The 24,776-nt window shown below is 39.3% G+C and overlaps 2 protein-coding genes across 2 annotated transcripts in view; both read right to left on the minus strand.

Moving 5' to 3' along the window:
• Positions 1 to 92: 92 nt before the first annotated feature.
• Positions 93 to 13,022, minus strand: LOC136359342 (protein YIPF4). The gene is made up of 6 exons (XM_066315911.1): positions 12,753 to 13,022; positions 9,135 to 9,288; positions 6,326 to 6,497; positions 4,093 to 4,170; positions 2,294 to 2,407; positions 93 to 1,144 (listed from the first exon to the last, which is right to left on the minus strand). The coding sequence occupies exons 1-6, from the start codon at positions 12,835 to 12,837 to the stop codon at positions 1,007 to 1,009; spliced, it is 741 nt and encodes a 246-aa protein (XP_066172008.1). The 5' UTR covers positions 12,838 to 13,022; the 3' UTR covers positions 93 to 1,006.
• A 3,410-nt stretch (positions 13,023 to 16,432) lies between these two features.
• Positions 16,433 to 24,776, minus strand: part of LOC136358551 (baculoviral IAP repeat-containing protein 6-like) — a 65,549-nt gene continuing 57,205 nt past the window's right edge. Inside the window, exon 20 of the mRNA XM_066314427.1 lies at positions 16,433 to 16,669. Coding sequence (XP_066170524.1) covers positions 16,433 to 16,669 — 237 coding nt within the window. The remainder of the gene's footprint in view (positions 16,670 to 24,776) is intronic.

The raw sequence follows: 24,776 nt of genomic DNA on the forward strand, positions 1-24,776 counted from the left end.
AAAAAAAAAAAAAAAAAAAAAGGATGCATGTTAAATACCATGCTATTAAAAGCAAAACAGAGCAAGATGTTGTAAAACATAGTAAAACATAGTTAGGGAAGCAATATTTTTATTTTGTCATCATAAAATAACATTGTTTAAAGATCACACAAATTTGATAGATCATCTTTTTTTTTCTCCAACATTAGGCCAGCACTAGAGTTGAGAAAGGTGTTCACCCATTTCTCTGTAAATTTATACTTTCAAGTAAAATAATTTGATTCTCTAAATATGCACTTTAATTAATTATGTCACACAGTAAATATCTTGCTCCTTTGGTCAGAGATACTAAATGAAAACTTCAAATACTTGTATCTTCAATTTTTAAAAACCCAATATACATCCTTAACCAAGGAGTATTTACGGTACACACAAGCCATAGATACAAAATACACAGTATATACATGTTTTGAAAACAAATTGGAATTTATAAAAACTCAACAGCCAAATCACAGTAATTGAGGCACTAAATTAAAAGTAGTATCTTCTTGTCTTGATTATACAGACTATTCTGTGAACAATCAGGACTGTTTCATAAATATATATTATCTACAGAATTTGCTGTGCCAAAAAAAGCCAGCTGTGTTTAAGCTCAAAAGAAAAATTGCACTTTGAGATTGTTAACAGTTAACTTTTCATTTTTAATTCTTGAATATAGTAATCTGGTCCCAGTGCTTTTGGCACAGGTATTGAGTTGCAGTTTTGCTACGCTTTGTTATAAAACACAAGGTTCTTTTATTTTGTTCATTAAAATCTGAAGTCTTAAACAAACCTAGAACTTTGATACAAATCTATATAGCTACAATTGCTTCATTAAATAATATACACAAATATGCTCTTCCATCTTAAAACATCTCGACAACTGGATACAAAACAGTCACTTGTATTATCTCCAGCCTTCTTAATCTTACACACTATCAGCCTGCAAGGGACTGTAAGAGGGTTTCTGGCCACATCTTACACTAGATCACACCCCAGTATACAAGGACAGAAAATAAATGTATAATAAAAAGATTGGATAAATTAGAAGGGGTTTCTTGGTCTTGAATTCTTCTCCAACTAGTAATGATGCAGCACTGTATGCAGCCCAAAAGACTCCAAACAACTGAAAAAGAAGATGAACAGTCTTAGCTGACACCACCACAGGAAAAAAATCACTTCTCTCAGTATAACACAGAGCCAGCCATAAGAAGTCGGACTTGTCACAGCCCAAGAAGTTTTGGCCATTTGGGGTTTGTAATGCATTTTCATACCAGTGGTGTAAGGATAAGGACCTTGCAGAGATTCACCCTGAAGTTAACATAAGGCTGTTAGTAGCAATCAAGTAACAGAGGCTTCATGAAAGTATATTTATTTTGACGTTATATATTAGTTAACTGGCAAGTTAATGATTTATGTTCTGAGTATCATTTATCAGTAATCACAGATTATCAATTCTCAAATACAGCAATTTTGTTACTTATCATACACTCTAGCTGTACTGCAATTACACCGTTTGGCAGCAAGCTGAATGGACAGAAATAATGAAATCAACAGAACCAACCTCCAGAAAGTGTACAGCTTAGCCTGTAACAGAATTTAATCAGTTAACCTTCCCAGGCTCAGCAGTAACTTCAAAGGCTACCTAAAAGGGTTTTAAGAAGCACTGGAAGTGTTCAAGAGCATTATGTCGTTCTGGGATCTTTTAGGGAATGTTGCTGGTTCCATTAAAGGTGTCCAGCAGCACGTGGTATAAGGCAGGTTATTCTTTGTGCCTTTCATTCCCCACCTGCAAATCAGAACAATCCTTACCTCCTCTGCAAAGGGTATGGAGAGCTTTGTACTGCTACCACTATGGGGAGGCCTCAGAACAATGACTAACGTCATATTCATGCTGCAGTGACTAAAAATAATCTGGATGATGGGGGAAGGGAGAGAACAGCTGATTTTCAGATTCTTCGTTCTGAGGTTTAATTATGCATCCTCTTCTCAAAATGAGAATCCCATCTTCTTTGTAATGCAACTATTAGAGCACAGCAAAATACTTAAATACAAGCTACTCTAGTAACAACAGGTGTTGTTATGGCAACAGCACTGTATATCCCCAAGCACTCGAATGGAGCATTTCAAACCATGCTAACCAAAAGGATCACTGAGCTCACTTTGTAGTTCTGAAAATTTTGACATATCATTATGTTTTCCCGAGTAGATTACTTAAGGTGTTAAGAAAGTGACTCAAAAAGAACTAAATTCGTAATAGATGATATAAACTTACTTTTATTAGGGTAGAAACAACTTCAAATGATCCAACCACCAAAAGTACAGGTGCTATGACAATGAGGGGAAGTAGGGAATATCCTATTACACCAAGAACTTGGCCATAAGCAACCTGGAATTTTCAAGCACATAAAAATAAGCTTTGCAGTATACAATCTCTGTCGCCAAATACAATTTGTTCTTTTTATAACACTATGAAGAACGATTATAATGTGTTATACTCATGAAATTTCAGCTATAGGAGACTTGCTAGCATAAAAGTTGGTTTTGTACACTAAAGTGTAAAATTAGAAATACGTTGTCTTTTTTTTTTTTTCCCCAAAAAACTGTAAATTATCACTTTCAAAGGCAGCATTTACATATGTTACCCAGGAGCACAGAACTGCAATAGACCTCTCAAGGACCAGCTGTAGTCCTGGTTGTCAAAAACAGCAAAGACATCATTTTCTGCATTAGCATACTCATATCCATGATACATAAATAAATACATAAAGCACATGAATGTTTTTGGTGTCAGTGGAAAACTTAAAACTTGATCCCTGTAAGGCATAGAATTCTGATTTCCAGCTTCATTTTATTGTCATTATCTAGAACAGAGTTGTTCCAAGTACTTCTGTAACCACTTTTAGCTTCAGAAGGAAATGGCTGATTTTCCCCTACTATGGTCTGAAAGGTTCTTGTGCACAGCTAGGCTTCTTGGATGTAAAAGGAAAAGTAGTGGCATCCTGTAAGCGTTTTCTTGTGGATAATGATCCTTCATGACAAGCTCTGCAAACCTATACTTTTTCTCCCATTTATACATCTGATAATTTCCCATTTTGAGCCACAAACCAGATTGATTTAAGAGCACCTGGATTGTGCTGAAATGCAGAAATACTATGCAATCACATTTATAAAAACTTCTTCTTTCAAAACAGCATTCACACAAGAAGACTCTAGCAATTATGATTAAAAGGAAAATTTGAAAAATTTAAAGTAAATAACTCAGGACCTCAGCAACACTGGTGCATCATTAATGCAATATCCATAGTAGAAGTATAAAAATCAAGCTTCACTGAATATTGAGTTCTTCACAACACAGTCCAGTCATTTTATGCTGCAGATCTATTTTAAGATGTTTTGTCCTCCTGACTGTTCCACTGCAGCTGTCTGTGGGCCTTGCTGTAAGTCTTTTTTTTTTGTTGTTTACACCTGAATCGCTTAATGAGTCAATTTGTAAACAGTTCAAGCAACTATTCCAACCCTGCTGGTGCAAGCAGCTGGAGGAAGGGATGCAGGCCACAGCTCCCGTTGGCTTTGCAGTTGAGAAACATGCCCTGCCTTTCACACTTTAATGGGTTTGAATTGCATCAGGCCAGGGATGAAAACAAACACTGGCAGGTGCTTTACACACAAGGGTATCTAACTGCTGTTAGCCCCCCATTAAAGAAAAAAGTTTCCATTTAGTCCAGTGACCTAAAACTTAAAGCATTTCTCCCTCAAGAATGGACTTCAGGTCTGGACCACAAGAAGCTGTTAGAATTTCTGGGATTCACAGCACCGATTTCCAGACTGTTTATCACTTCCACGCACGCCATCCATTGCACCAAGAGATTAGTTGATGATCTCTGTATTTTAGATTTCATTTTGGAGACTGAAAATCTGAAATGTTGACTTTACACTTAGCAACTGCATCCATTCTTATCTGGCTACAAGATTCAAACTCAAGCACTACAAAAACCCAACTACTGCTGAAAAACATTGTCAAGAGACCTTACATTATCTCCCTCTATATCCTTTTCACATATAGGTACTTACTTCTCCTCCGAGAACTCTGGCCAGTAAAAAAATTGTCAAGGATCCAAATATCCAAATAGTTATAATCCAAGAAACAACCTTGAAAGATAAAGAACAATTCATTTATATGCATAATTGTCAATGTGAAAAAGGAAAATCCATTTCCATAATCACTTGTGCTGCAGTCAAGGATTTTATTATACAAAAGTGAATTCTGAATTGCAGCAAGAATAGTGTTTAGTATCACAGTGTAATTAGCAAATGAAGCTCAGATGTTACATTTACAGAATCACATTAATGGTAAATCCAGTGTACACAGAATGCACATGCAATGCATTCTGTAAGTACTGTAACAGGAATAGGAAGTTGAGTTAAAACTACCCTAAATGTCTTCATACCCCACCTATTACAAAACTGGGGCTCAGATAGTTTTTAAAAGTCAGCCCAACCAATACAAGAAGTTGGAATTCTCTTTCTTTCACTTATAAAGATGTCACTTTACTCAAACTGAGAATGCTCAGAAGACATAGGACTGTAATTCTCAGTGGAACTTGATGATGATGACAACTTTATATAGAGCCTCAGATTCCTGGGACCAAGTCTGTCATTATTTTTTCTTGCTTCTTTCATAGTTCTGCTCTTAAACTACAGAAGAAATCCTAAAGTCATTCTCTGGCTTAAAAGAACCTTCAAATTAACTTAGCTGGTTTTGGTGTTGAGCCACTGGGAGGAATAGAAGTAAAGCTCTCCTTTCTGAAAGGCCTTTTTAGAAGGAAACAACAGTTGAAGTCTGATGTCTGTATTACCAAACATACTAACATCAAACTGAAAAAATTAAGTCAGTATTCAGTTCAATACTTTGCTTAATTAAAAGTTCCATATTTCCAGAAGAATGAAATAGCAAAAACCAGATAAAAATCACAACAGCACTAAAAAAACCATAATGGCTTCATACTATTTGTGAAAATGGCACACAGCCTCCTTCTACTTGCTGTTTCCTTCTACAGACCAAAAGAAGAGGACCAGATTAAAGTCTTAGAGTAGAAGTGCTCCTCTCCAATTTAGAGAGTTTTGGTTCACCTAGTCCAGCTGCTGTCAGTCATCCTGTTGCTGGCTGCTAGCTTTCCCTCCTCATACACACACTGCACTCTTGCACCCATATGGTAAACCCACCGCTCCTAAGAAACATGAGAGCCAGTGTTCCTGCACAGGAGCTCCGCACACTGCAGGAGGTGGTTCATCTGTCACAGGGTCAAGGAATGGTCCTTGCTTTGCCAAGGAGACAGGTGAGTGGTCCTCCCAGAAGACTTAACAATGAAGAGGTTTAGTCTACTCACTTCAGGCCTCACGGAGACAAGATACTGACAGTGAATTCTTAGTCAGCATTTGGTACACCATATGGAAGCCAGAGGACCCAAAGGGGATGATTTTATCCCACCATTCACAAGAATCCTTGCATAAGCACATTCTGCTGGTTTACATATGGCTTATTGCCATACTTGGTCACATTCTAAACAACTGTAACCACACATTTAGTCATATAGATTTCCAATGCAGCAGCACCCAGGCTTACCTTCAAATTGTTACTATAAATGATATCACTTCTTTATTTTAATCAGAACATAAAAAAGCTAACAGTGTTTATGGAAGTCAATTAAATATGCACAATGCCTTTGAGTAGCTCTTTACCCTGGAGTTCAAAAGGAATTATGGAAAAAGTCTATTGACCAGAGGAAAGTTATCTGATTGTAACTGAGCAGGGAGGACAAAAGAGCAAATGTCACTAATGAGGATTAAATATACCAGATAACAGCAGTCATATAGTATGAATTAAATAAGCAGCTTTATTTGTCAGGAAATTAGAATTCATGGCATCCAAACAAATGCTTTTCACTGACATTTTTTAGTAATAAAAAGCAAGTTAACAAAAGGTCACAATTAAAATGGAAAGATTCACTAATATGACTACAAACCCATTAGTATCAATCTGGTTCCTCTAGAAACCACATCTTTCCTTTGTTTTACTGTATAAAAACAAACCTGACATTTCATCATGATTAACTTACCCGTGGGCTATTTAATACATTCCTAACTGCTGTCTTTCTACATACTAACTTGAGAAACAGCACTTGAAATGCCCCACATTAGTATGTGAAAAAAAAGACTTTCTACCTACGTAAGAATGCAAATTGCTTAGCAATCACATCCCCAAATTTAGTTCAGATTTCTTTTTAGGCAGAAGATTTATACCTACCTTAAATTGTCCATATAATGAAATCATTGAGAAGAAGAGGACAACTGCCAGAGGACCCCAAAAGTCCGGATTGTCTCTCACTACCTGCCTATTGAACCCAAGTGATGGCATAGGCATCAACACACATCGAATTTTGTAGTAAATATCCTTCAGATCAATGTCGAGTTCTTCCCTGAAATAATAAAGCAAGTGACCATTACTATACACCATAGTAATGAAACAGAGCTAAAAAAATAAGTACAGGGGTTTATAGAGCAAGTCTCCTGTCAGCCACAAGGAGCCATGACTAGCAAAGGAACAGTCTGTCCACAGCAAAGCAAGACCATACCTTCTTGCTGGGTTCAGTAACTGGTGGGACACAGTTAGATTTATTTAATAACTCAAAAACAAATTACATGACTGAGAACAGAAAACATACAGAGCATACCCCAACCAGGCTGGATGGGGCTCTGAGTAACCTGGACTGCTGAAAGGTGTCCCTGCCCAAGACAGGGAGGATGGAACTGGATGGTCTTTAAGGTTGATTCCAACCCAAACCATTCTGTGATACCCTGAGAGTCTGCATTAAGATAGGAAGTTTATTTTTCAGACACACTAGGACATGTGACACATTTGTATCATCTTAACTACGAGTCAAAGACACGCATACATAAAGAATGTCTGTGCATTCCTATGCCAAGCAGGCTGCCATGAGCAGGCACACTTACTATGAAAATATTTTATTTCAAATTCTGCAAGAAAGAATACCATTACATTCACTAATCTTATACCATTCCAAATACATTATGTAAAACCAATTTTTTAAAAGAAAAAGAGTTTAGCTTCCTTTAAGAACAGTAATTTTCAACAGACCAGTTTATGCCTATTGTTTAATTTCTGGCTTCTTTCCACTATGGGTAAAATGAAGTAGCAGCAATAGGTATCAACAGATACATATTCTCTCTCATTGCCTTCTCTGCTTCCTGTTACAAACTTTGGGCAAGCAGACACGAATTGGCCGGAAGAGTCTTCTGCCCAAGACTCCTGGCTGGTACATGTTGACCTGACTGTATTAGCCTAATGGGGAAGGAATCAGATTTCCCAAGTAATGAGCAATTCCACTTTTTTATGTGCAAAACCTCAGTCATGATGAGGAGCTCTGAAAAGCTGCAAGAGATTTCCAGCAGATATACTGCTCTACATTTAAGTACACAGTGAAGAAAAATGTAGAATTATATCCTAAGTTCATTTATGAAGGTTTTGTCCAAGGCTTCGATTTTTTTGGCTTTTTCTTCACAAAAGCTGAAGTGAGAAATAAATGCAAAGATGTGATTCACCACAACAACTGCTTAAAAAAAAAAAAATCAAATATTGCTAGTTCAGCCCCTCAAGGCAATTTTTGGATTACTATTACTAAAGCTACTTCAAAAGTGCTATTACTAACTGGTGACTAAGTAACAAAAATTGTTCTTTAACCTTCCCTGAATCTAAGGAATAAACTGGAAGCATCTATTTGCCACCATTTATCTAAAAAGGATGCAGCAGGCCTATACTTTATTCTGAAGACTGTGTAACACAAGTATTTGCTGCAAGGAAGTAATTCTTTCTCATTGTTTAGGTCTTCTGACAGTTTCTCATGTGAATATATTGTCTTTTGCATGAAGCTGACAGCTACCTCACCTGAAAGTGATGGCAGCTGTATCAGGAAAAAAGTGTCTCGAGCAAGGCTGCCCAATGAGAAAGTAAAAAAAAAAAATAATCTCACTTTACTGAACAAAACATTTGCACACTAGCCCTGCATTGGTGCACTTCCCTTAGCAGGCTGCTGTTCTTTCAATCCTTAATAGGATTCAGAATGTAATGTAATGTAAGAATTCATGACACATCTTTCTGGGGAAAATTAAAACAACAAAATTACACAAAAGTCAGAATTCCTACACTGTCACCTCACTACACCAGTCTGTTTCCTAATTAAAAGTTAGAGGTTCGCTAAACAGACTTATTCACACAAGGAGCTACTTCTGCACACTTTAATTTACACCAGTTCTCAAGTAGCACTGTCATTATTAAGCTCTCCAGGCATCTGTTATCTTCCAGTACTCATCTGAGTTCTCCAGAGTACTCTCTGTCTCGCTCCAATTTTTTACAGCATCATTATGTTTCATTCAGAGGAAAACACTGAGACAGTGAGAATAAAGTTGCTTAGGTACAGAACGAGGACCAGGCCGCCTGACTCAAAGTGTAGTAACCTTAAGATACAAACTTCCTTCAGCCAGCCATGTTTCTGTGAACAGAACAACGGATGCCAGACTTTCAGCTTTAAGGACATTATCACCTTTCAGCACCAGCACCCGTTAAATCTAGCCTTATAGTAAAAGACAGCCTCAAAGATAAAGTTTGTGCTACCCTGGTTCTAACATCCCTACTGTAATAACCATGATTCACAATGGTTTTCCTTCAGAATAACTGACAGAATAATTGACTGAGATTTACTTAACAGAAATCTTCCCACAGGATTGTCTTAGCCTTTGATTCTTTCACAACATCAAGAAAGAAACATGTATGCAAAAGATACGAAGAATACAGTCTCATGTTTTTTAAAACACTACAAGATCAACAGTTAAAAGTAGAAAAGCCATATAAGCTTTATACTTATGGAGATTAAAATCCATAATGAAAAACAATGTTTCCATTCTTACACCAGAAAACACTTATTGGTTAAGTAATTTGTTAAACAGAATTCTAGTCACAGCACAAAGCTGTAGGACAAGTTGCTTGTTTTCCCTACACAACTAATAAAGATAGATATCCAAAAATAATTATAACATACAGGAGTGGCTTGTTATCTTCTGGGTCATCATCTTCCACTTCCAGAAGCCAGCCATATCCTCTCTGTCTTAGGAATGTAGTCGCAGTAGATTCTTTGATGAATTCTCCTCCAAGATTTAGCTTAACATCTGGAGTTGTTATGGAACCACTAAGATCTAAAGAAAAAGAGAAAAATATAGAACTTTTTATGTCTTGCCAAAAGCCATTTGATTTTAAAAGTACTGGAAGATAAACAACAAACATATGAAGCTATTTGTGTTGGTCATCACCATAAAACACTCAAAGCTACAAAACACAGTTATACTTTCACACATACAGAATTTGAAAGCGTACTTGTGGTTTTATTGCAATAGTAACAATGTTGGGATAGGTCTCAAACACCAGATTTCAGCTTTTAGATGAGACTCTTGTTTTATGACACAGTGTTGTGGTATGATAGAAAGACTTCCATTTGTGCTTTAAGTATTTAAAAGCACAAAAAGAGGACAGTAATGAGAGTCTCATCATGCTATAAATTGTGGATTATTTATAACCTTTTTCTGATCGTACTCTTTTGGCACCCATTTTTAATAGTGGCATTGTTTCAGCCAAAACCATTCTCTGCTTTTATGTCAAATTATTCATAAAAGGAAAATATTTGAAGGTGCTTTAATTTGTAGCCTGCCTTCAATGCAGCTGAAAATGTTACAGAAAGAATGCTATCAGAGATCCTTACGCTCCAGACAATAATAAGTAATACAAATATTCATATTAATACAAATAGTACATATTCTCTTTGATATACTGTGGTCTTTCTCTACCATAGCAGTAAGCAAATCAAAGAGCAATTTATCTATGTTCTGGTTGGTTTGGCAAAATTGCCAGTTTTCTTTTTCTCATTTTATTCAGTTATATATAGTAGGAAAACAAAAAGTAGTATAGGAAAATTAATTAGGCAACTTGATGAAAGAAAAAGATACATAAGAAGGGAATAATTATTTATTTAGGAAATAATGGATTTCCATTATCTGCTAAGAAGGAAAAATCCAAACAGAAATGTGTAAATATTTTGTACAAGCTTACTATAAATATATTGACAGATAAAGAAAAAAAATTTTGCCTTTTCATTGTTGTGTGTTTTTCACACATTAAAGTTCCTCAGCACAAATTTTCCAAAACACCTAACCATAGCGAGTACTTCTGAAACACTCACAGAAGCATGTCAGGCCACATTTGCAGATTACATTTGCAACATTTTCTCTGGAAATATTACAGTCTTATAGAAAAAAAAAATTACAGTGGCAGAATCTCAGTGTCTTCAGCCAACATGTCTTTAAGTATTCACTAATCATTCAGAATTGCAATTAATTCAACAGAATTCTCCTTCTCAGATCAGCTTGCTAGGCCACTCAGATTCAAGCTTCTCCATAAATGCTTTCCAACTATTTCATAATCATAAGAGTTAATGATCCATTTCTTTGATTCCTGGAACACCATCTGCACAGGACCATTGTAAAGATCACTGTAACTTAAAGCAGGAATTTCTCTTCGCTCTTCCCAGTTCCAGCACACACACACTGTTCTCACCGGACTCAAGCAAACCCTTCCCTTGCTGTTTACAGAGGGAGGAAGAAAGAAAAATCTCAATGCCTGGGCATCAAGCTGAAGCCTCAGAAGTTTTCTCTTGACTGTGGACCATTATGTCATTAAGAAATATTTATTTCTGCTACAACATAACACTTTTTTGCAAGGAGAGGTTCTTGCTACTGGGTGCATAAACGCAGCTCTCAAAAGAAGCAAACACAGCAGTCCAACCAGCCGGGTATTTCTCCTTTCTCTGGGACGACTAACAATCCATCCTGGGGCACAGAAACTCCTGCACAGGTCGTTTTAACCAAGACTCCTTTTAGCAGCTTGATGAATACCTGCAACCACACTTCTGAATTATAAACTCTATTAACATGATCTTAAGTCTGTTTTGCAAGACTTGAGGGAAAAGGGATTGGTCACCTCCTCTTCTGCAGGCTGCTTTGAATGAGATTTTTAAACTGTGGGACAACTGGGTGCTGGAAAAATCTGCCAAGAACTGATGACACTGAGGGTTCCCAGCCTTCACTGCTACTGTCTCAGGCTGAACACCACAGACACAAAACCAAAGCCCCTCAGACGCCTCATTTCAGCAAAGCATTGTAGAAGACCAGCTTCCAAAACAGCCTTGACTCTTAATTCTGAAAAAGCAGTACAAGAGGCAAACCAATAAACAGTCTGCTCTTTCTACTATGCCTGGTGACCTAATTGTAAACATCTCTCCTGCTTTCTTCCACACAGCCCCTACGTCCCACAGAAATAAGATGGGGAAACAGAACAGCTAATTTTAATTTTTTTTATATGGATTGAAATTTGGGAAACGTGTAAAAATTAGAGTGCAATGCATAGTACTTTAATTTTAAAATATCAATATGTTTAATTTTGCTACTGTTTTTCTTTGCTAGGATAGGTCTATCCAGCACTTTGAGGACAGGAGTACACTTGAACAGGCAGTTCACACCTCGCTTGTGTTCATAAAAAACACGGAGCCAAGGTTGTGATTAAACAAAACCTACCAGAAAGGTAGCTTTACTGGATTGGGTTCAGCATTGCCCAACAAATACTTCCAGGGAAGAAGCAGAGAGCTTCTGCTCAGAGGTACATGGATCCTTTTTCATGCCAAGGTGAAGAAAAAAAAAAAAAACAAAAAAAACAACACAAAACAAAGGAAAACTAACCAGTAAAAAAACCCCAGCAACAAAAAGGCCCAGAGCCACGACTGTACTGTTGATTTGTATTCCTTCTCAGAAGGACTGTGAAGTGCACCTAAGAACAGGTATTCTACAGTAATTTCTCCACTTCAGCAATTCCTTTCCAGGGTGGGATAAAAGAATAAGGACCCACACAATTCCCTAGTCACAACTTTAAGAGTAACTAAATACATACATGAAAGTAGAATCCTTGTTATTTTGTTATTTACATAGGGAGAGACCAAAAAAATCCTTCTCCAGCGAAGTTAGTTTGCACGATGTTGACTCGTGTATGTTCAGTTTTGGAGTCAGAGGGCACATCTTCACGGCATGCTGACACACCACTGCTATTTGTGCAGCAGTTTGGCAGCAGGCCACACTTCACCCCCTACATTACAAACACGGCTTCTTTTCCTCCTTCCCGACTGTGCTGCAATGAGACACGGCGCAGGCACTTTGGCACAACACTACAGCAAACGTGAACGAACATACGGCACAATCTTCGGTAAGACAACGAAAGGGGCCTCCAGCAACCCGGGAGCCAGAGGAGCGGGCAGTGCCAGCGGTCACGGCTGTGTCACGCAGCCGGGCCAAGCCGGGCTCCGGCTTTCAGAGCCGCCGGGAAGCGGAGCGGCACGGCCGCCTTTGCCACGCCGGTGCCGCTCCCGCGGCCGCGGCCCCAGGGCAGCGGCCACCGCGGCCGCTCCGCCCCCGGCCACGACACCAGCCGCGGGGGCGGCGGGAAGGAGGGCAGGGAAGGCCCCTCTTGTCTCCGCGGCCCGGGAGCGGCCCGTTCTGCCGGGGCCCGGCCGAGCCGTGCCTCGGGACAGCGAGCGCGGCCCTGCCCGCGGCCCCGCGCTCACCTTCGGCGTCCGCCGACGAGACGAAGGTGAAGTCCCCGCTGCCGGGCGCGTAGAGCGGCGGCTGCTGAGCGCCCGGGGGCTGCATCTCCCCGCCCTCCGCGGGGCTGCGGGGCCGGCGAGAGGCGAGCGGGTGCCGGGGCCTGGCCTCCCGGGTCCCTCCTGCGGCGGCGGCGGCACCGAGCGCAGGGCGCAGCCGCCTCACGGGGCGACAACAAGCGGCGCCGCCCCTGCCATTGGCTGCTCGCACGGCGCGGCCGCACTGCCCGCCGCCGCCCCGCTGACTGCATCCCGGCCGTGCCCCGGACTGAGGTCACTTCCAGGCTGCCGCAGAGCTCCTCCTGACGGACGGACCAACTCCCTTCCCTTCCCTTCCCTTCCCTTCCCTTCCCTTCCCTTCCCTTCCCTTCCCTTCCCTTCCCTTCCCTTCCCTTCCCTTCCCTTCCCTTCCCTTCCCTTCCCTTCCCTTCCCTTCCCTTCCCTTCCCTTCCCTTCCCTTCCCTTCCCTTCCCTTCCCTTCCCTTCCCTTCCCTTCCCTTCCCTTCCCTTCCCTTCCCTTCCCTTCCCTTCCCTTCCCTTCCCTTCCCTTCCCTTCCCTTCCCTCCCCTCCCCTCTAATAATGCTGTGAGGCGTGTTTTTGACCTGCAGAGAGAGCTGTGTAGCACTAAAGAACTTGTCAAGTAATACAGTTGAGATGTTGTTGCCAATTCCTGTTATAATAAGAAGAGAAACGCTGTCTCTGGTTGTGGTCTGTGCTTTGAAGAATCAGAAAGTGGGATCTCACTTCTCCTGTGTTCAATGACTATAGAAAAGCTCCCAGATAACTCCACATAGGTTTAGTGGGTAAATCCATCCCTTTGCCCTTTGCTCCCTACTGAATACCAACATTTAGTTCTGAGAGGACATCTTTTGTTTTGGTTTTTTTTCTGACATCGTCATGCAACAGGGTTAAATGTGGCATTCGTTCTACATAAACTTAATTCTATTTTATACATAGATCTCATTAAGTGCCATAGTTTCTCACAATGGGATATAAACGTATTATAAATTGGAAAGGTTGCAGGTCCAGAAATAGCATTAGAGCAGTGGTCTGATTTGTAGAAGAAACCTTTTTTTTCATGTATTTCCCATTAAAGGAAATCACTGAGAGGTCTATCTCAAAAAAATTTTAACAAGCAAAATTTTAACAAGTGTTTTATATGGAGAGAACATGACTGGAAGTTCAGGTTCTCTGTGGATATTTTACAACAATTATCAGTTTCTCTGCACCAGTAGGAAAAAATCACCTATAATTGCACATAACCTATTTTTAAATCAAAAATTGTCTTGATAATACAAAATGCCCCTACAGATACTTGTATAATCAGATTTTCCCTTTTAGAAGGTAAGCAGTCAAGACATCTGTTAAGAACACCTCATTTTCTTAGCTGTTATGTGGAACTTCTTTGTTACAAGACCTTTGCAATAGGCATCTTTCAGTTTGTGATGCCTCGTTCTCTTTGCTCAGATACAGACAGCCTGTCAGAGTTCAAGGAGCTTTTGGATGATACTTTCAGTCGTATGTTTTACTTCTAGGTAATCCTGCAAGGAGGTGGGAGTTGAAGCTGTTCATTCTTATGGATCCCTTTCAATTCGAGACATTCCATGATTCTGTTATTATGTTTAACTATGCTGCTATGAATGTGCTATTCCCTGTTGTTGGATGTCTTGGATGCTTCTGGATGCTACCCTCCAGAGGATGCCAGACAGGTCTGTTATTGGACAAATTTCAAATGATGAAATCATAGAATTATGGAACCATTTAAGCTGGAAAAGACATGTCAGATCAAGTCTAACCATTACCTTAACACTACTAAGTCCTCCACTAAACCATGCCCCCACATGCCACAACTACACTTGTTTGAATGCTCCCAGGGATGGTGACTCCACTTGGTGCTTCCCTGGACAGCCTGTTCCAATGCCTGACCACTCTTTCAGTGAGGAAATTCTTCTTTTAGCTGATCTAAACCTGCTCTGGTGCTTGAAGCCATTTCCTCTCATCCTGTCCCTGGCTGCCTGGGAGAAGAGGCAGACCCCACCTGGCTGCACTGTCCTTTCAGGAGTTGTAGGGAGCAATAAGGTCATCCCTGAGCCTCCTTTTCTCCAGGCTAAACACCCCCAGCTCCCTCAGCCACTCCTCACAGGACTTGTGCTCCAGACCCTTCCCCAGCTCTGCTGACCCTCTCTGGACGCACTCCAGGACCTCAGTGTCCTTCTTGCAGTGAGGGGCCCAGAGCTGGACACAGGACTCAAGGTAGGTCCTCACCAGAGCTGAGTACAGTGGGACAATCTCTGCCCCAGTCCTGCTGACACAGGCCAGGATGCCGTTGGCCTTCTTGCCCCGCTGGGCAGACACTGGATTGTGTTTACCCACTGTCGACCATCACCCCCAGGTCCTTTTCCCCCAGGCATCTTTCCAACCACTCTTCCCCAAGCATATATTGCTGCAAGGATTTGTTGGGACCCAAGTGCAGAACCCAGCACTTGGCCTTGTTGTACTGCATACCATTGGCCTTGGCCCACTGATCCAGCCTGTCCAGATCCCTCTCTGGGGCCTAGACTTCTTTCTTAGTTTGTGGTTTCTATTTGTTTGTTTGCTTGTTTCTATTTTTTCTTTTTATTTAACTACATACACAGATGGCAACAAAGAATGCCATGTCAAGGAATTGCTTGCACTTAATGCAAACCTTTCACTTATCTCATTGCAATTCTTATTTATTGAAGTAGGATTTTAAGCTGTTTAGTACTTGTCTCCTAACAAGACCAACAGCATACACTGCTAGAACAAAACTTGGTAATTTGGGGCACAAAAGTAGTGTACCTTTTGATAAATACAAGAAGTACTCCTCAGGGCACTGTAAAAGGGTGGGAGGCAACAAAAGAGAAAGAGATGAAATATCACACGGGATCAGCTTTGAGGAGGAAACTTGGGACAATGATAGTTAATGACAGAATATTATGCAATAACATGAGTCACAAATGCACATTTTATTAGTGTGCCTAAAAGGAGCAGTGACAGATGAGGCTGCATGACAGGCTGGGTGACTAGTTCTGTCTCTCCTTGTTTCATGGTTTCATGCACTGGACCCTGTGCTATGCATGTACTGTATCATTATCTAAGTAGAAATAGAATACGCATAGGTAGATGTAAGACAGAAGATAATTTTGTGATACTACTGGTACCTAGCAAAGATGAGATAGTGTTCACTATTTGGAAATATTTTCTGTATTTTCTCATCGTCTGATTCTGACTGTGAGCTCTGTATGAACAAAAGCAGTTAATTATTTTGACTTCTCCACTCTCAATAGATTATTTATAAAGACATTCATTATCATTCATTATCTACTTTTAAACATAATTTTGATAATACAAGAAAACTTGCTTTAATTATTTCCTTTTCTAGGGATTTTCTGACCAGCTGAGATCCAGATGGAATTTCATACCAAAGAGACACTGAAGGAGACAAAGGATAGATGCCTATGTCAAATAACAGTGAGTAGGTTTTTGAGTTGCTCTTCCACATGCTCTGTCATACATGAGTAGTGAAGGATCAAGAAATTCACCTGATCCAAACATTCTGGATTTTTTTCAGCATCTGCCTAAATATTAAGATTTTGGTGTCCTCCTTTCAGCCTCCTTCCTTTCAGGCTAGAGAGGAGCGATCCCCTGTCCCCTGCCCGAGCTGTGCCGGCGGAGGGCACTCTAGCACTGCTTTGGCCAGATCGGACCTTGCCGGGCTTCCAGCTCGGGGCGTTTTCCAGGGGAGGGAAGTGCTTGGAGCCAGCCGAGTAACGCTGTTTCGCCCAGACGCTGCTGCTACATTTCGCAGCAATTTCTGCTTTTTTTGTCGTTCCGCATACTTCAGAAATTGCCTTTCGTTCTTAAGGCCCACAGCACATGTGAATATGTGATCAATCATAAAGTGTTGTGTTTGGTCTGCTGAAGTTTAGCGTGTCTTATATAGCTCTCGGCACATAGCCGCCCTTCCATGTATTTTAACTGTTGGCAAAGGCCGGCTTCATTCCTACCACCAATGGGATTTTGCTTTCCCTCTGGCTTACTGGGTGGTAGAAAGGGAAAGGGAAAGGCAGCATTTCAACAAGCTATAATAAGCTGTGCTGCATAAAAATGCCTTTTTAGATCACCATAAATACAATCTGTCTGCTATTAGGAAAGACTCCTGTTTAATTTTAATTTTAGACATTCGAGAATAATGCATTATGTGAATTTACCAAAACAACTTCTAATAATTACTGTGTGAAAAGGAAGTCAAGACCCACTGATGTTAAGACTCATCTTCTGATTTCTTTGGAAAGTTTGGCACCAACTGCTGTGATGAGGCAAGAAGCAGACTGCTGTGCAGTTTTATTCCTAATGTCTCAGGGTAATATCAAATTAGGGTAATTGTTATAATATAAATCATCGACTTTGAAATGGCTTTTACATTTGCAACTTTTGTTAGAGCTTCTCTTTGGGTCTGCCTCACTATTTCTAGTTGCTTGAGTCAGTGCTGCTCAAATTAGTGAGGTCTGGCTTCTTAGAATAGTATGACTTTTTGGTTTAATCTAGGTATCAAAGTCCCACAAAAAGCATCTCATTCATGAAATAAAGTTACCATCTTTTAATGAAACCATTAAAGAAGGAATGAATTAAATGCATCATAGATGCAATGATTTCTACTGGTATCAGCAGAAATATTCACTAACTGGACCATTAATTTGGGACAGAAAAACAAATTTTTGATAGCTGTATCATAAAATTTCAAATACTGAAGAACCGGAACTTGCTTTACATCAAGAAACCGTTCTCTATTTTTTTGGCAACAGAAGGGCATTGCACAACTTACTCTGGAAGCAAACAAGATATTAATTAATTGTACAAGGAGGAAACTTGCAGAGAAAATACCCTCAGATAATATGGAGACAGTTTTTGACAAGCACTACAACACTTTGCTGCTTACTCTTATTTTACACCATAATAAAGTATATTGTGCTGAGAATGTGAATTTTTTAATAACTTCTGAAGTTTGTGTGGTAGCACAACTTGAAAATGCTACAACTTGTTTAGGTAAGTAATTTCTTATACATTTGCACTGAAGTCGTGGTATGTTCTGTATCCTAAATGCCATAAAGTATCAGAGTGCTCCTTCAAGTTAGACATGCACACCATAGTCAAGCTGATCTGATGGACTGACCCCAGAACTGGCACATCTGCATGAACTGCCATTCACATTGCAAAGGTGACACAGTTTCCCTGCCTGACCTACTGCTGGCTTCCTGTGAGGTCAGTCATGGGATACCAAGGTTGAAAAGTTTGCTAGGGCCACACAATCCAGTAACTGAAATGGATAGGGCAATTCATATGTTCTGCCTTTGATGACTCAGTAAAAAATCACTTCTGGATTTATCCCACAGGAAGATCCCATTTGATCTTCTATGAGTTACTTTCTCTGGGCTGAGGGGTAGTTCATATTGATTACATGATACAGTGCCTGACCACTAGGCTGTGTTTATCTTTTTATGCAAACAAAACTTGCTAAATAATTGATGGCATCAAAATATAGATAGTTGCAGTACATGAGACAGTAAACATTTAATTCTGTCTAGCACTTCGCTGGCACCAAGGCATTAGAAACATACCATTCAATTCATACCAAAACAATTCAGCTAGCAATGTGACCTGTTGCTTTTTTTCCCCATCCCATTTGTGGTTGAAGGTATCAGAAATATGAGAAGGCTATGCTTATTATACATGAACCATTTGACAGCTACTGAGGATGCCATAACCTACATTGTGAGATAAATCCCTGATTAACTAATCTACCTTGAAGAAATCCTACTAGGCAACTTCTGTATCTCCAGAGATGCTGTGGAAATTCTAGGTAGAAAGAATAATAATAGTAAGTTTACAATGGGAATATGCTTTGAAAATCAATACATAATTTTGTAACAGAAGGAAAAAATATATAATTCCATGGTTCCTTTGTTGTACTAACAAGCTTGTTAATAGATGGCTTAAAAAGAGAATGGAGGATACACTTAAAAAATTTTTAATGACGCTGAGTTTTGAAGGCTTACAAGCCCTGTTGGAATACAAAACCACAAATCAAATTGGATGTACTTTAGTGATTCAAAAACAACAATAGGGAATTCATTACAGGCAGATGTAAAGAGCTGTAGCTGGGAATGAGTCATCATTTTCATTAATATAAATGGACGTTTATCTGTGTAAGAGATAAAAATTGAGGCAGTTGTGAACAACTGGAAAAACTGTGCTATTGCAGAAAACTTGTGCTGGTGAGTCCTGAAGAACAAATCTGTGTTCAGTCTTGGTAGGATTATTAAGAAAGGCACAGTGAAGTCGAGGGAGGGCACCAAGAACAACTAGAAGGTAATAAAATGTGACTTATGAGAAATAGTTTAGTTTTGTTTTGCTTGAGAGAGAAGTCTGAGAAAGAGCTTTCCCAGTGGACATACAATCTCTCATATTTGAGAAATGCTTTTCTCTATAACCACATATTGACTCAGCAGCTTGAGGATTATCTGGATCTCCTTGTTGGCAAGCGAGACTGGAGTGAGAATAGTATCATATCCTCTTCTGGAAGAAACAAGTAAAAAGAAATTAAGAGAGCTGCCCTTGCATTAGCCTCAGATCCAGCAATCTGTAACACCCCTCAGTCTTTAAATTATTTCAAAGAGTGTTTTCTTTATCTGTGTGTTTTTTATAGCTCATTTTTATTAGCTCTGACATTAATTATCTAGATTGGGGAAAGCTCTTAAGGAAAAGGTAATAAAACCTGCAACCTGATGGATAATAGGTAGGTGTTTTAGCAGTGGGGTTTTTTTCCAGTGGGATAGTATAGTTGTCTCAACTAGCAAAAGGAAACTTTTCCTACCAGCAGGACAATTCTAGTAATGTTACTTCTCTATAATTTACTATATGAAATTATTCCCAAAACAGAATATGCCAATTAAAACGTAGACCTCTAAAATAACAGCAGAGTGATTATTTCATATTAGTTCTACAAAAGAGGGCATGAGTAGACATAATAGCATTGACAAAATCTGACATAGTATATTTTTTTGCCCAAAGCAGAAGAATCTTATGTCAGATATATGAACCCGAAACTGAATAAAGCTGAATAAAATATGAAAATTGATTTAGAATTGCTAGGGTGCACCTGTGAAAACAGACACATGGATTTTTGTAGTAAATACTTTTTTAATTTTGATGTAGAACACAGATATCAACATAATATGGTAAGGAAGACATTCTCAGAAACATGTAAGAATTCCAATATTTTCAGTTTTTTAGCTGCTTAGCAGAGCAACTCTGTGCTTCAAAGCTCTCTTCCAGATTGGTTAAAATATGAAGAATAAGCAAGCTCTTGGTAACCCCTTCATCTCTCTTCTCACATCTGAATTTGGTTTCTTTCCCTCCTACTTCCTCAGAAGACTGTACCTCTCACCAAAGACTGTAGTTAATGTTGTTTACAGCAGAAACAATGAAAAGTTAGAAAGACTATTTTTATAATGTGTATTCTGTTGTTTACTTTTTATCAGTGCCACTTGATCCTGCAGATTCAGGCAAATCCCTTGCTCTCGACAGCTTTATTCTGTAAGAAAATACAAGAGGAAAAGCATACACTCTCTTTTCTGGTGGATATCGAGTTGCAGCATACTAAGTGATTTTGCCTTGAGATGTATAAATCCACTCTGACAGTTAAGACGAATGATACAAAACCAAAAAGCTCTATTAGACCTCTTAATTAATGTACAAGGATGTGGACAGATGTTTGAAACAACCGAATGAAAGGACCTCATTTTCCATTTAAAGGCAGTTAACTCATATCTAGAGTTGCCTCATATAAAGGCAAAAACTCATATCTAGAAAGCTGCTGACAGAATGGTGTTAATGGCTGTTGGTGAACCAGAAGAAGGTGGTGTGCACAATCCAGGTGGGGAAGGAACCTTGTAAGAACAAAATCCTGGACAGATGGTAAAAATTCAGTCCTGGAGCTTGAAGGGAGATGGATTTTTTTTTTTTTTTTTTTTTTTTTTTTTTTTTTTTTTTTTGAGACCCCAGGGAGAAGCTTAGGGAGCAAACAGGAGCTCTTACATGATGCTGAGAAATTGGAATGGACAAGAAATATTTACTTTTTGCTCCAGGTGCCTGTGCAGTTTTGTTGCCAGTTTGCATTTCAGACATAATAGGACCAAGCTGGAAATCTGAGCTATGGAGCAGTCAATTTTGTTGAGGCTGAGAAAGAAAATAAGAGCCAGATGAGGGCTTATGTCTCACGCTGTACCAAAACTGAAAGGACTGTGTCAGCCCTGAGGCAATCTACTTCCTAGAGCTAAAAATGGGTATGTAAAGTTTTTGGTAGAGAAAAGGAAAGAAGAGAACTGAAAAACATGGCCATGAAGTTGCAAAATTGAGCAAATGATTCTGTTCAGATACCTGGAGATAAATATATACAATTTTGATTTGATAGTGTTATCAAATAAAACTACTGGTTTCACTTGTTTTTAGCCTCTTGTGTTATTCAGCCATACTGGTCCAGTCTGAAGACCTTCTGTGTTCTACAGAAAAATTGACAAAACCACACATTACTTAATGATTGTAATTAAAGGACTATTCTCTTCTTCCTAACATGTTATGTTATCTTTTATCCCAGAGTGTCATTTTTCCAGAGAGAGGACATTGCAATGGCAGGCTTTTGCTCTCCCTCTATGTTGGTGCATGTAAATACTATAGTGGATAGCAGTAGAATATCAGGCACTGAAATGTGGAATATTATGCTCTATAGAGAACTGGAGTTCCACATCTTGTGATATTAGAAACAAGTGCCATTAACTCCAGATTGGAGGTATCCTTTACTTACAGTAAGTAGTGGGAAAGTCTTTCTTAGGACTGTTGAGAGGGAGGGGAAAGCCAGCAGCTGAAGAACAGAGTTTTGAACACTTTCAAAGATTGGTAAGTGACCCTTTGGAAGACAGTTCTAAAGAGTAGTCAATCGTAGCCTGTGGATAGTCTGAATCCTATCAGAAGAAAGGCATAATAAGAACAGATCCCAGTTTTTCCATGTTAGAATCAGTGAAGAATCTTACATTACATAAACCAGCACATTTCAGAACTTCTCTGAAGTATTTTGAGGTGAAAAATTACCCATCAATGTCCCCTTCTCCATCCTATAAGGCAAAGGAGCTGCAGACACATACAGATGATTTTTCAGATTTTCTCAGTTGCTTTCCTCAGTTTTCTTCAGCAGTATCTTGGAACCACACTCTTTTGTATTTTATGTATGCTTGTAGTGAGCACAGTAGTGCTGCCTGCAAGCAGAAAAAATTTTAGGTTTGTTTTTACAGTCTATCCCCTTCCTTCCTAAAGATCGGATGATTAACAAGCTGAGTTATAACATATTCACAAATTAAGGATAAAATTATGTTGATGAGATACTTAAAATGTCAAAACACAGACATATAGAAAGCAGGAAACTGCACCCTACAGAAGAACATTGTTGCTACAAAGTGGTATCGTGTTGTACAATATGGTGTGCTTTCAATGATTTATGAACAACCATTTAACCTGCCTTCTCAGCCCTCTGGACCTGAATTAGCCTCTTGATGGCTCTGATTAACTTGGCTCCCTTCAGTCATATAATGCTGGTTTTGCTTGTAGATAAGCAGCTTTTGGTTCGTTGTATTTGGACTGTTTCCCACAAGTGGTATAAATGTGTCCTTAATGCTTCTTACAAGTTCATTAATAAGATTAGAAGGATGACTGTAATATTTGTTGATCACTATCCAGTATACTGCTAATCCATTAGTGGTGAGGAAAGGGAAGTGCACAGCATGGATTTGAACATAAATCTCAAACAGTAGCACTTGTTAACTTTCAGCAGCTTATGTATTTTATTGTGCTCATTGCTAATTAAAATTCTTACACGGAAAGCTTGCTTCACCCTAGGCTTGACCTGCCTCATATGATGCACTGGGGTGGCAGGTTCCTTGAATTAGGGTCGTTGGGCATGTGACAAGTATTCTCTGATCACTTCCTTGTTGTGGGGCTCTAAATAACCAGCTAGCACGCAAGAAGTGTATTAGGGTCCTTTCTGTGTTGGTTCTCCTGTGTGAAAACATATTGGGATTCAACAGGAGGGAAATAAGGTCGGGACTATTTCTAACGTTCACATCTGGCATGTAATTTATTCTTCTGCACTTGTTTTCCTTTCTTCTTTAACTTTACTCCTTTTTCCTCCCTCTCTTTTTTATCCTGTGAATCTTCTCTGACATCCTTCTTTTTAAAATAAAGAGATTTTTAACAAAATGTATTTAACTAGATTTTATTTGGGATATTGGAATGGTCAGATTACTTTTGTGGGAGCTGCAGCAGCTCAAATTCTTTCAAGACTGGGATATCAAAAATTAAAAGCTTGAGATCTGGATCAACTCGTACCACCTGCCACAATGCAAAAAATTAACAGCAGTAGTAGGTTTGTTAGTATTAAAACTCAATTCTTTCCCCTCAAAATTATAAGAACATAATCAGAAAAACAGCAAAGTGTTTCTCATCTTCAAGCTTATGAATATCCCAGTATCCAGAAAGAAATTGCAGTGATCTGGAGACGCTTGCAGAAACTTAGCTGTATAGCTATTCCTGGCCTTCTTTGAGGCACACAGAGGTCTCAGAAGATTTACTCACATTCCCTTGGGTTCTCTACTCAAAACTACCTCAGACCACTTCCAATGGAGGGTTTGAAGATAGGAATGTGGAGCACACCTGGCTCCCTGCAGCCAGTAGCAATAGTAAATTCTAAAAGCTCATGTTCTGAAGGTAAGAGGGTTTATCAGCTCACACATAATCCTAAAAAAGGCCTAAACATCCCCTATTTTGAACTATATATCAGAAGACAGGAGTGAGGCTGTGTGCCTGGTGGAACAAACCTTTTCCAGTACCACATGAAAAGAAGTAAAAGTGACTAGGAGATTTCTTCCTCAGGCTCTAGGACAAAATCACTATTTCAAGAAAGCTTGCAAGACAACTGAATATACCAATATTCCCCAACAGTCAGGGTGGCAATAGCCAATCCATGAGTATATATCTGCCCGAAGGCAATACCTGCCCGAACAGCAGGAATCACCTGGGCCAGCACTCATGGCCAGTTACACACAGTTCTGCTCCACTGATGTCAGTGGGAGCTCCTCTGGGATCTTCAGTGCAGCCTGGGTTTTGCTGCTCCTTTGCCTGCTCTGACTCTCAAACATGCACAGCCTCATCTTTTGCAGTGTATTTCTGTTCATCTGTGCCTGGCACAGAACCACCCTTAAACTGTTATACTCCTTCTCCTGACCACAAGAGCATAAGAATAACCTCTCTGAATCTTCAGCAAAGACTCAATAAAATTTCAGAGTGAAGGGAATTGAATTACTGAGCATCTGCTCTACATAATGTGAAAAATAAATTACTATTGCTGCTAGATTAGAAATCAGCAATTACTCCTCATTATTAGCGTAATTTCAAGCAGGAACTTCCTATTTATGTCAACTTGATACAAGAGAAATTTGTTTTTTCATTAATCTTGCACTGAGTTTACATTTTTAAGTCTCATTTGGCTCCTGAAAAGAAAAAATAAAATTACAATAAATTCCAATCTACACTTTAGACACAGAAGAAAACCGAATATTTTTTCTTTAAAATATGAAGTCGTCTTCACACACTTCCACTATGAGAGCAGATTTGCAGGCCAAAATGCTAAAATAAAAATGGAAGGGAAAGTTGAATGTAAACTCAATCTTCTGCCTAATGTTCTGCTTTCTATCTTCTGCCTATCTTCTGCTTTACAGACAACACAGAATATTTCCTCTACAGACTTGATTAACAAAAGTTTTGTGAGAGATGAAAGCAGCTAATTATTTGAACTGTGCTTGAGCCAACATAATTTTATTTAACAAGGGCTGTAAGAAAACACTACTTGTATGATTAGC

This window comes from Sylvia atricapilla, chromosome 3, assembly GCF_009819655.1.
Source record: "Sylvia atricapilla isolate bSylAtr1 chromosome 3, bSylAtr1.pri, whole genome shotgun sequence".
NCBI classification, from domain to species: Eukaryota; Metazoa; Chordata; class Aves; order Passeriformes; family Sylviidae; genus Sylvia; species Sylvia atricapilla.